Raw genomic sequence first — 13,421 nt, 5'->3', positions numbered from 1 at the left:
AACAAAATAATCACTCAGAAACTATATTGTTTTTAATACTGTTTGGCCATTAGCTTAAGCGTATTCCTGGCTAACTCTTATATGCTAAACTGACCCATCTCCATTAATTTGTATATCACCACGTGTCTGTGGCTTACTGGGTGAAGTTCTATCTGTCTTCGAAGGGGCTACATGGCTTCTCATTGACTCCTTTTTCTTTCTCCCAGCATTCATTTTAGTTTTCCCACCTAGCTCTATTCTGCAAAGCCACTGGCCCAAACAGCTTTATTTATTAACCAAGAAAATCAACACAAATATAGAAGGATTTCCCACATCATTTTCCCTTTTCTGTCTAAATGAAGAGGAAGGTTCTAACTTTAACATAATAAAATTATATATAACAAAATAGTTATCAAGCAAGAATTATAGTTACAATATTTATATATATATTATCTTTTATCATAATTAACTATGTGTTCTTCAACTCCATCAAAGAATCAAGAAGGACATAACATTACCTGAGTAAACAGAAAGTGCATTGTAAGCAACTTCCAAAACTCCAGAATTGACAGTGACAGCTCGATGCCTGGACAGTCTCCCAAAGTTCTTCTGTTACGTTGCAGGCACCCATCTTCTGATGTCTTCTTCAATTTCTTTCTTTATTATTGTCTTAAAGGTTTCGTTACATAGTTATTTCACTTTCTTAGTAACATTTATCCAACCTGTACATTTTTCAAAACTATTGTAAATGGGATTGTTCCTCTGATTTCTTTGGTTGCTCTGTTCATCATTTGTGGATAGAAAGGCTACTTATTTGTGTATTAATTTTGTATCTTGCTGCTGGGTTGAATGCATTTATGAGCTATAAGAGTTTTCTGGTACAGCCTAGTCTCCTTTATTCGCAGAATGTCATCCGCATATATAGATATTTTATTTCTTTTCTCCCCATTATCATTCCCTTTATTTCTTTCACATGTCTTATTGCTGTAGCCAAGACTTCAAGAATTATACTGAACAGGAATATTAAGAGTGGGCATCCTTGTGTTGTTCCATATTTTACTGGAAATGCTTTGAGCTTTTCTCCATTTAAAATTATTGTATTCATTACTTTTCAGTTACTGTGATGAAACACTATAACCAAGGCAATTCATAGAAAAAGCAGTTTACTGGGGACTTAGAGTCCCAGAGGGTGAGTTCATTATAATCATGGTGGATATCATGGCATCAGGCAGGTAGGCATAGTGCTAGAGCTATAGCTGAGAGCTTACATCTTGGCCCACAAGCATGAGGTGTGCGTGCACACACACACACACACATACACACACACGTACACACATGTGCATGCACTTGCACACACATGCACACACAATCTCATCAAGAAGTTATTCATTATTGCATAGAATAAAACAGTACAAAATGATGATTTTTTTTTAAAATTCCATCTAGTTCTTTGATGGAGGATGGTCATTGGTTAAAAAAAGAAACTGCCTTGGCCCATTTGATAGGCCAGCCTTTAGGTGGGTGGAGTAAACAGAGTGCCCAATTCTTGAGACAGTCTTTTCTTTCCTATTTTTTCCAACTTGTTTCAAACCCAAACCACTTGAGTTTTTAGCAGCTTCTCCTTTGGGCTTGACTTTGATCACTATTCTTAAAGGCTTGCCAACTTCTGATGGCCACCACTTTTCTCATCTTCAAAACTGTTCTTCTTTTGAGACTTCTTGAACTGTCTACTGCATGTTCCTCAGCAGTTTCTGAGTCAGATGCATTTCTGAGTCTTCATGGTTTGTGAGCTGTCTTGTACTCAGATAGGACGATTGCTCATATTTGTAGCTTGTCTAATCTTTTCATAATGATAAAGTTGAGGGAGGCAGGTCTCTTTTCTCCACTTTTACAGTCACAGATAGGCTGCTCCTATTCCAGTCAGTAACCTCCCACCCAGGCTTGGACAAGAAACTTTCATTAAACTCTGGACCACAAACAAAAAGATGATGTGAACATAGGAGGGGGACTTGTTGAGAAAAAGGGTTTTATTGGGAGAGCGATGAGGATGAAAGGAGAAAAAAAAAAGGGAGTGAAAAAAGCTATTCATTAAATAAATATAGAAAACTGTCAATACATTTTTTAGAACTTAAAATAAACAGCAAGTAATAAGTCATTAGCAAAAAGAAAGCAAGAAATGTGCATTAAGATGATATATGACATATGTCATTATCACATGTATCAAAAATGTATTTCTATTAGATAGCAAGTTTCAGTTTTGCAAAAACTGAAATTACTTTTGGAACTGACCTACTAGCTGAACTGCAAGCTTCCAGGAATTCTCCGCTCTCCAGGGAGATTGGAGTAGACCTTAGTAAAGAAAAGAGAATCCCAGCTGTAGTAAACACTAAGAAGACATTTATAAAAATGAAACTGGAAAGAGAGAGGCAAAGCTTCCCTATGGGATCAGATACACAGCTGACCATCTGAAGAAAGAATGAGTAAGTCAGGCAGTGACAGGAAGGGAAACGGGAGCAACTATGGAAGATTGCAGACTGAAAAGGAAGGGGCTGTTCCCACCGCAAGCAAGGAAGCATCCAGATCAGAAAAGAGACTGAGGGAAGGCACTCAGATGATGCAGAGCCTTGCAGGCCAACTTAGAGAGTTCAGATTTTCCTAGGAGTTGTGAAAAACTGAGAGAGACCATAGCCTTAGGTTCTGCAGTGGAAAACACCACTCTGGTTGCTGTGGCCAGAAAAATGTACAGACGCACACAGTGTGTGATATACCTAAAGGTCTTCATTATGTAGCTCACTATCCTTGTTCATAATCCTCTAGATTTTTGTTTTCCCCCAACATAATGCTTTTATTAAATATTTGGGAATTTCATACAATGTACCCTGATCACACTCGCTTCCTATTCCTCCCAGGTTTACCCTCCCATCTTTATGCCCTCACTGCTCCAACCCCAAAACAAGTCCGATTTATGTTCTTATACTCACTGAAGCTTGGTCAAACTCCCAGTATCCGGTTCCTTAAGGAAAATTGAGTCCTTCCCACCCACACCTGGAACCATCAACTGAGAAGAGAAAGAGCTATATTACAGCATCTTTATCACAACTTTTTAAGGAATCTCTTCAATAGCTTCATGTTTGGATTGGTTTTTTTGGGGGGGGTGTTGGCACAGAAGCCTTCAATGTCTCTCATTCTCAATTATGAGTCTGCAGTCATCGATACCACTGCAAAAGAGTTCTCTCTGCCCATAGCAGCCAGCAGCATGGATTGTGGATGTCAGCCTTGTTTCCTGTGGCAGCATGGACCATAGAAGTTTTTTGAGGAGACTTAACACAGAAAATGAACATTCTTCATCATAGATATCATGTTATTGTGTAGAGTTGGGGTGCTCATGTGGTTGAACAGAGTGTCTTGGGGCAGAACCTGCACAAACTCCCGGCTGCTGTACCATCCCACCCTCGGCACAGGCCACCCTGCCAGTTCAACCATCTTGTCTGACTGAAGCCTTTAGCAGCCCATGCTCTCTTCCCCCAAGCAGGGCGAGCAGTGAACAGCTCTAGCAGCGGCTGTGGCAGCTGCAGCAGCAGCAGCAGCAATGGCTCCATGCCGACTGGGCTGTGGCACTGTCCTAGAAGGCTGTGACAGAGCAAGGTGGACCCAGTGGTGGCCCAAGCATCCCTGCAGCCTGGGGACCAGCTCTGCTTGGCAAGGCTTTCTCTTTTGTCTGCTGTGACTGGGCTCCCATACTCTAGCTCTCCTTCTCTGACCATGCTTGCTGCTCTGTCCGCCATGTTTTTTTCACCCTCTAAGTTACTATTATTATTTTCTTTTTCGAGACAGGATTTCCCAGTAGCTATGGAGCCAGTCTTAGAACTCATTTTGTAGACCAGGCTGGCCTTGAACTCACAGAGATTGGCCTGCCTCTGCCTCCCAAGTGCTGGAATTAAAAGCCTGTGCCACAATCATCCAACTCACTATTTTTAATAGCCATAAATTACAACTATTCAACAGCAAACAATTTTTATTTATGAGTTTGTTTGTGATCGTATATACAGTGAGTTAATCCTCACATCTAAAAAGTTTAAAAACTGAGGCACAGAAAAGCTAGTACAGGAGCATGCTCAGTCTGAGGTTATTAAGAGGTTAGAACCAACCAAGTAGTGCAATCAGTTGTGGTCCAAGGCAAAGGAGAGTGCTGTGTTTCCAATGAGCCCAACTTTTAGTTCAATCTATTTCTGCTTTAATTCCTTATCACTGGGAGTTAGCCATCATTGTTTGTTGTTTGGATGGTATTAAACTCCAAGCAAATATTAAGAAAATAGAAATCTGTCCATGTCTCTAACTTCTCTTACTCATAAAGACTTCTTAGATTGTTCATAAAAATAGCAAGATATAGAGATCCCTGGACCTTTTCCTTATGACATAAGGAATGTTGAGAATCACTCAGCGAAGCAGGAAGAAGAATGCACACTTGGGAGTTTCAGAAGCTGGTGAAAAGAAAGAATGCAAGTGGGACTAAGTAACCCAAATAGAATAGTTAATATAATGTGGATTTTCTGTTGTATCAGGGAATTAGAAGGGATAATTGCACCAGGGTCACCTTGATCTTCTCTGTATTGTTGCGTTTTTATTATATGTGTGGCTGACATGAGCAAAACCATTTACAAAACCACAGTATTTTCAGAAGAGCATCCTGTTGAAAATAACAAAAAAGCAGACTAATTCTTAGTGCAGAGAAGAGGAGAAAAAGTAGATGAAGCAAGCAGCACAAAACACCAAGAGCCTCAGTTTTCTGTCGACAAAAAAGAAAGAGTGACTGTCACAGTTCTGGTTCCTGGGACGTGAAGGGAAGCGTGAACTGTCTCTCACCAGTGACCTTATTCACCCTTACCCTCATTTTCATGTGTTTTCCATTTACCTTAGTGCACATTTCAATTCATTCATTCACGCATTTATTCATATTCCATTGAACAAGCACTTTTTAATTGTCTCCCACCCAGCATGCGTTTTCCTATGTACGATGAACACTGCAGTTACTAAGAGTTTGTGTATCCTCTAAGAAGAGAAAGTTGTAGGCAGACAAAAGAACTCAGCACAGTGCCTGGCATACATTAAAATTTAAAACATGATCTGAATTAATAGAGAAATTATTAATTAAGCAACTATTTGGGAAATGTTATGTGCAATTTTTCATCATTTGTTTTGAGACATGCTCTTATCCCATAGTCCTGGATAGCTAAGGACCTACTATGTAGTCAAGGGTGTCCTCAAACTATGATGGTCCTCCTACCTCTGCCTCCTAAATGATGGATTCAGGTGTGAGGCACCATCACACAACTTGTATCTAAAGTATATATAATCACAAGCTCAAAATTTACTTATAATCCACAAATAAGGCACTTTACACCACTGAACTAGCCTGTAACTCCTTGAGTAATCAAGATTTTTTCTTGGGGATTAAAGAATTTGTGATGAATCCTGCCTTAATTACCATCCTACTGCTGCGAAAAGATACCACAGCCAAGGCAGCTTGTAAAAGGGAGCCCTTAAGTGCAGGCTTGCTTACAGTTTCAGAGGGTGAGTCCACGGCCATCATGGTAGGAAGCAAGGCAATAGACAGGCAGGGAGGCAGGTGTTGGAGCCTAGCCAAGGACTTATATCTTATCCAAAGATGGAGGCAGTGAGAGAGGGAGACTGCATCTGGTATTGTAAACTTCTGAAACAGCCAAATCCACCCCTCTTCCCCCCATGAGATACCACTGCCAACCAAGCCACATCTCCTAATCTTTCCTAAACGCTCCACCAACTAGAAACCAAACACTCAAAAATAAGAACCTATGGGAACCATTTTCATTCAAACCACAAGTGCTGAGCTCAAGAGCTGGGACATGCCGCGCAGACTGGGTGACGACATCATAGCCACATTCTTGCTCAGCTTCGTATTGATTCTCATCCCAACAGGGTTGTTTTTTTTCTCATTCACTTTCATCAATACAACTCGAGCACATTAGAGAAAAATTGCTCCTGAAGTTTTGGCATTAACTGGTGAGATCTCTCGGCACCAGGTCATCACAAACGTCACCGTCAGTGAAGAAGAAACGTTTTTTTAATTCTAAAAATGCACATTCACGTGAAAGCTTTCATATGGCAACATTTAAAGTCCACATACAAACTCTCAGCCCCTGCATCTGGAACAGCAGCACGGTGGTGCGGATGCTTAAGAAGCAACTGTGCCAGAGGCATCTCTTTAAATAAATAATTTAATCACCATCACAATGTTTATTGCATCTCTAAGCACGTAACTTCCTCTGGGTTTCAGTTCTATTGCATAACAAGATTTAAAGATACACAGGTTAAGAAACAAAACCATATCAAATATCAAGATAAGCTACACCTTTCACAAATACACACTTTTACTTGGAATTAATGCTTGAAATAAAAACCAACACATTTGTTTATACCTCTTTTGACACACCAAAATTTGTGACAAAAGTCAAATTACCGTCAAAGGAAAACCATTCCCGTGTAAACACAGGGTAATGTGGGTTGGTTTTCAAGTTAGATCAGCAGCCTTGTGATTCAAGAGTGTTTTAGAGATTATCCTGTCTATAAGAGTGAACACAGCTTCAGACTCATGCTTGGCATGCTGCTGCATGCTGCAGAAATAGAATGTGGAATTCAGCTCATGAGTTTAAGCCCCTCAAATAATCAAGCTCCATAAATTTATACTTTTTTTTTTGAGGAAAATAACAGTAGTTTGACAACTGAAATTATACTTCATTTTCCTTATATTTATTTTCCATATTCCATTGTCTTTGTCCTATGCAAGGAAGATGTCCCAGTGGGCTCATGTTTCCACAGGTGTGCCTGTTGGAATATCAACTCTAACCTCCTACTTTGGAAAGAATGTTGTGATATTAACACAAGTTCACATTAGGTTCCCCTTCCTAGACAGGATATCTGGTCTCAGAAAAAGTAATTCAGAAAATCAGTAATTTTTTAAAAAGTGCTATTAAAAAACAGCTTGTTTATCTTGAAACTTTTAACATTTAAATTCCATGACTGGAATTTTAGTATAGAATTTAAACATCTAATGAATCTTGTGTATTTCATTTCAGCTTATTGATAACATCTATTAAATAAAGTCTAACTATCAACCTGGGATTGATGTCGGCATTCTTTGCAAAGCTTAAAGATGTAAGATATCCGGTACTTAAATGGTTTAATTTTAAATTACGAACACTATAGTTTCAAAGGTGAACTTTTAGTTTTCTTCTTATGCCTTTAAAACCTAATGTAAGCCACTTCACATATTTCTCCGTTAGCGTGATAACCTGGCTAACTAGTAATATGGTTGTTAAAGGTTAGGAAATCATTTTAAAATAAAAGCATTACTTTCCAGTTCCAACCTTTCTCTAAACAAAATCGTCAGCTCTTGCCCCACAAGTATGAAGCAGTAGTAACATATAAATGAAATATTACTGATTATGAAGTATATTCTAGTACTTCTTGTAAGGTGATCACTTTTATTGATAATTCAAATTACCCCGATTTTGTGGAACTGAACATGTGGAAATGTAATTTCTTACAGCAATCATTGTAAATGACTTCCAGGAAGTCTATCTTCCAAATAGTCTATGACAGATGAGCATCTGCTAAGGTGATATCTAAATATGTAAACAAAATCCTAGGCCACTATAACTGTTCCTCTTCATTTTTCATATACATCACCATGCCTGAGAGAGGACGAGATTAAAGCTCCTTACTCCAGCGCACCCGGACAGATGAGATCTTTTCCATGACGCATTCATATAGATTGTCTTGCATCATATTCAGCAATGTACTGCCCTTCTGGGTGCTGATGCTGAAGATGCTCCAACATTGAAGAGATGTACAGAGCTGTGTAGTGTGCTGGCTTCCGTGGCATGCTATAAGTCAAAGATCAATGGCCATTCCGTTTCCTACTCATTTTTTATTTCTTGCAAAGACCAATTAAATAATAATGTTAGCATTGCCAATTTTCAATATCTTTACTATCTTTCAGACTTCTTTATTTCAAATGCTATGAATATGAGTGTTTTGCCTGCATATATGAGTGAGCAATACATGTATGCAGGGCCCTTAGAGGCCAGGAGAGGGCTTCAGATCCACTGGAACTGGAATTGACATAGTTTTGGAGCCACCATGTGGGTGCTGGCAATAAAATTCTGGTCCCCCTCAAGAGAAGCAAGTGTCATTTCTCCATGCCCTCAACTGTATTTATTTATCTACTTTAAATTTTTCCTTACTTCCTACTCTGCCTAATTCCATTTCTGTCCACCAACCTCACCCATCTCATTTCTTATTGACATTATAGCTCAGTTAAATTGAAAGGGCAGTAGTAGTAACAGTACTGAATCAGATCATGAGAACTTCATTTGATCTCTACTTGTCTTCCAAAATAAATCACGTGATCAAAATAAATCTGAGTCTTCTCAGAAGCAAATGAGCAAAGACGAGCTGCCTCCAAAGATCGCTTCAAAGGCAGAATAAATGAAATGAATGCGGGAATAACTATGAACTCCAGGATCCAAGTTTTAAAAATGCTTCTTTGGGCACCAAACAAGCAGTATTTCTGCATAATAATTGAAGTATAGAGCACTGCAGATTCAAGTGGCAGCCAGTGCAAGCATTGCTTAGACCCTCCTCTTCTGTACGGGCAATTCTCTTTTTAAAAATAAAGGGGTTTTAATAAATATGCACGATTCTTATTAAAGTCAATTGTTTGTGTCTGCATTAGTCTGACAGTCTCATACACAGTACTTCATGCTTGTCTAGCCATGCTTGTTTTCAACCACTGTCATTAAAATACATTTTTTCATATTGAAGGTTCTTAAAATCAAACTGTTGCCTTGTACAGAGGTTTAGCTGGCCACTAGCAGCGCTGATTATGGATTTCAGGCGTTGTACCTACCATCCATGGTAAGTGGGCTAAAGCAGCACTCAAACTTCTGATGCTGCCCACCTGACGTCAACCCAGGTCCTGCCCTTATTGTTTTGTTTTGGGGCTTTCTCCCACAAGAAGAACCTCAGACCACACATATTCACGTAGAAGGTCCTCTTTTTTTTTTTTTTGTAGGTGAGTTGGCCTTTCATTGGGCACTAATAGAGGTCACCACTAATCTGAACTAATGCATTTTCTTTTCTTTCCAAAAGTTATCTTATACTTCCTTGATGCTAAAATCATACCAAATACTTTTTGCCGGCTTGCTTTCTCTGCACTTAGCTTAGCATACTGCATGCAGGGAAGGAAGTCTCTGAGGTGTTCCCTAAAAGTTAACTTAAAACATGTCAAAAAAAAAAATTAGGGTGTGTCCTCTTCTTTTTGGCTTGTTTTCAGCACCGAGTCTTCTCCCAAAATTTTACACAGTTCATTGAGTCTCTGCTGCATTTTGGGAATTCCAGCCAGTTGAGACTCTAACTTTTGTTTTTCTTCACTTAATGTTAAGCGGATAGCAGTGTCCAGCTGTTCAAAGCGCCAACCTCCTTCGCCATCAAATTGTAACAAGTGAGTGTGGTATTTCCTGCATAATTAAAATGGAGTATTATGAGTCATTATTTTTGAAAAGCCATTTTAGTTATAGAATTTTATAACTGGTGTTCAAAGACAAATCTTAGTAAAGACAGATATTTTACATTTGAATTTTAATTTACCTGAGAAAACCTGGATATTCTTGAAATCCAAAGTCTTTAATCTCTAGGAAATTCTTCTTGATATTACTAAATTTATTTCCTATTTTGAGTAAATATAATTCACAAAAGAATACTAACCACATAACCCAGCATGTCTTTTGAATAAATAATAAAACAGTCTTAGAATGGAAGTAAGGAAGAGGAAACTGACGTAAGACAATACAATTTAAAAGATCATACAGAGAAAAACTAAAGAAAGTAAAGGAAATACAAAAGCAACTTATTTGTATGTAACACCATCCTCTGGGATAAATTCTATGTCAGTGCGACTTTCTCGGTAATAATAACTTAGAATAATATTTACACGCCTGCCCCAGGAATCTTTTAGAGAAATTCTCTTGTTGCCCCATAGATTCACTCTTCTTTCATGGCTCAGCTACACAGAAATTGCAGCGAGATACAGAGATTTGCAGTGAAAGATGGGAGGCAATCTATCTCCTAAGAGATGCCTACGCCACTAGCAGAGGATTGGGGTGGGAGGAGGGAAAAGGAATGGCGGAGCTTTTGCCACAGTAAGCCACCTGTACTTGGGCCCTTAGCATAACTGGACCGTGATTCTTCAGTGTTGATGACTTTCTTCAATGTTTTATCTTATACTTATTTTATCAAGTAATTATTATTTATTACAACTAGTCGGCTTTTTTATAATCAGTTTCTATTTTATGTATGGATGTTAGCTGTTAGGTTTTCAACAAACAGGTCACAATCCTTATAACCACAGAGGTTAGGTATGGAGTAAGGGATTAGTGGGGAGGGAAGGACCCCCTAGGGAATAGGAAATAGAATAGATAGTTATGCATGGATGGAAGGGCTGGAAGAGAGAATTAAATGGAGAGGGAAGGGAAGAGGGGTGACGTAGGGTATATGGGATGAAAAGGTAAAACTAGGGGGCATTTGAAGGGTATGGAAAGCTATTTCAGTGGAAATTTCTTAAGATATATACGCATGCATGAAAGACATCTAAATGGAATTACCAAGTAATGGGAAAGACAAAGTTCCAATATTAACATCACCTGCCACCAAATACATTATCCAGCACCAAATGTGTAATACATCTAATTGAGTTGTTGACCAAAGGGGCAACATGGAAACCCATAACCCAGGCCATGTCAACCAGTTGTTCTCCACAGACTGATGGTAAGGCCCTATTGCTAAAGACAACACCTACACAACTCATTCACCACAGAGAAGTCAAGTTGGTCTCTATCTGGATCCTTCACCACTACTGACTGGTGTTCATGGTACTGGAAGGTACTCAGTACATTTTCAGAGGAGAAATGTAGTACCGACCCAGCTACAAAGACTGTGATCTACAAAGGTGTCCTGGCTGCATGGTATGCCAGGGCAATAGTGGCACAAAAGACGTGGGAGTAACCAACCGCTATCTGGCTGCTGTAAGACCCACTCCATTATATGGAACCCTTTCCTAACACTGCTTGGATGGCCAAGAACCTAAGACTAGATAGGGGAAAACCAAATACTACTGTTATACTAAAGAAAGGATTGCTCACTGTCATCACAGAAGCTTCCTCCTGCAGGAGCTGGAAACAACTACAGACACTCACAGCTGGGCGGTGTGTGGGGAGCGAGAGACCTTGGAACACTCAGTCCTCTGCAGGATGTCTCCATCAAACCCCCATCCCCACCCCACGGCTCAGGAAACCCTGTAGAAAAGGATACTGAAAGATCTTAAAAGCCAGAGAGGAGAGAGAATTCTGAGGAAACAAGGCCTTCTAGATACAACAGCACACATGTCACACGCCCTGGACCTGCTAAGGAGGCCTAAGACAGGTGGGTTCCAATGTTGAAAGAAGTGAACACAATAGCCCAGAAGCTATTTCCAATCAACAACCACTCACAAAGAAAAAAATACCTTTCTCCAACAGAGTCTCACTGGGAATGAATACATACCACACTTTAGGACAGACCCCACGTCAGCAGGAGATTTCAAACACAAAACAAACTCAATGATATTTGTGGAGTGTTTTTTCTAATAATGCTTTGTGTGGTGTTTTTTTTAACCTTACAGGCCTTACAATGCTTAGATGTTATTGTTTTCCATTTTGTAATTTCATGGAATTTCTGTGTGAACAGAAGTGTGTGTCTTTACATCTGTCTGTATTTTTTTGTGTGTGCTTTTTCTTTGGCTCTTTTCTTTTGTCTGTTTGGTTGTTGTTTTGTTGCCTGTTTTCTGGTGAGGGATAGAAGGTGTGGGTTAGGTGGGTAGGGAAGAGGGGGAGAAGGTGAGAGGCGCTGGGGAAGGGGGAACTGTGATCAGAATATAGCATATGAAAAAAACATTATTTTTAATAATAAGAAAATGAGTCCAAAATATTAACCTTTTAACATGTAAGTCCACATAAAAATTAAATTGAAAACACTGTATTTATATTTCAAGGAGGAAAATTTACAAAAAAATCCCCCATAACCATATAATTGAAATAGGAAGTTTAGAGACAGTGAAATAGTGAGATGGATCAGTGGGTTAAAGGTATTTGCTGAGAGGGCCTTCTCCTTTAAGTAGACAACAGTACAAAAATCATTCATGATTTCTGACCCTTCCCTTCATTCTTCAAGACTGTTATAATGGCTAAGGGAGATTTAATGCCAGTTCCTACCAGGCTCATTTTTTCTTAAAGCCAACAACAAAAACAAAAATGGTTTCTATATACTGTGATTCCTCTAACTTGGTAGTTTTGGAAGTATTGTTATAACGTTTTTATGTTTTCCCCAGATTTTAAAGGAAACGTTGAAAGAATTGAGTAGCCTTACATCACTCCATAATCTTTCACTGTACATTCTAGTATTATAAATATTGTTAGTTCAGATAAACCATCAGATTTTCATGTAACTCTTCAAAATGATTAGAGGAACTCATTTCCATATAACACATTAAAGTTACATTAGGCCGGGGGGACCTAAAGTGTTAGGGAAATCAGAGAAGGACAGATAAAAAATAAATGAAATACCTTATACTCTACAGGGAGAAATTTAGCAAAGTTATCCTTTAAGAAGAACAAACAGAGCTTCCATCCAGAGTAGGATCCAAGAAGCACCTACCACAGAGAAGGTCTGTGTGTTATGGACAGTAAGGAAATCCCAGCTCCCACAGCAGCCTGAAAGATCTTCCCTTCCACATCAATGCTCACGGCGCTGGTACATTCATCCAGCAAGGCGTACTTTGGTCTGGGGAAAAAAAATACAAAGAGATGAATGAATTTTCTTGGAAACTGTGTCTTTCTTTGAACAGCAGGGAGTAGGAAGAATGTGACATTGGTCATGGTGGAAGTGGCAAAGCAAACACAGCTGTTTTAATTCATTTTATTTCTTTCTTTATTTTTTTACTTGCCCAGCAACCCGACCCTAGGTTACTGAGACTGGAGTCAAAATGAACACGACCATTTGGTATTTTCATTTTGGTTTGGAAAATTAGGGTCACTTCTTCCTTTCCAATTTGTATCCCCTTGATCTCCTTTCGTTGTGTTTTGTTCTAGCTAGAACTTCAAGAACTTTGTTGAATAAATAAGGAGAGAGTGGACAGCCTTGTCTTGTTCCTGATTTTAGTGGAATTGCTTTGAGTTTCTCCCCATTTAATTTGATGCTGGCTGTTGGCTTGCTGTATATTGCCTTTATTATGTTTACATATATTCCTTGTATTCTTACTGTCTCCAAGCCCTTTATCATGAAGGGGTGCTGGATTTTGTCAAATGTTTTTT

General features: G+C 39.0%; 1 protein-coding gene across 1 annotated transcript in view; it reads right to left on the bottom strand.

Moving 5' to 3' along the window:
- Positions 1-6,219: 6,219 nt before the first annotated feature.
- The window catches only part of Abcd2 (ATP binding cassette subfamily D member 2), a 40,299-nt gene continuing 33,097 nt past the window's right edge, over positions 6,220-13,421 (bottom strand). The window contains exons 9-10 of the mRNA XM_005354318.3: positions 12,766-12,891; positions 6,220-9,536 (exon numbers count right to left, since the gene is read on the bottom strand). Of these exons, the coding sequence (XP_005354375.1) occupies positions 9,317-9,536; positions 12,766-12,891 (346 nt within the window). The 3' untranslated portion in view covers positions 6,220-9,316. The remainder of the gene's footprint in view (positions 9,537-12,765; positions 12,892-13,421) is intronic.

The sequence above is a fragment of the Microtus ochrogaster genome, chromosome 15 (assembly GCF_000317375.1).
Source record: "Microtus ochrogaster isolate Prairie Vole_2 chromosome 15, MicOch1.0, whole genome shotgun sequence".
Taxonomy (NCBI): Eukaryota; Metazoa; Chordata; class Mammalia; order Rodentia; family Cricetidae; genus Microtus; species Microtus ochrogaster.
Note: the sequence above shows the minus strand (reverse complement) of the source record. Positions and strands in the feature narration are given on the sequence as shown.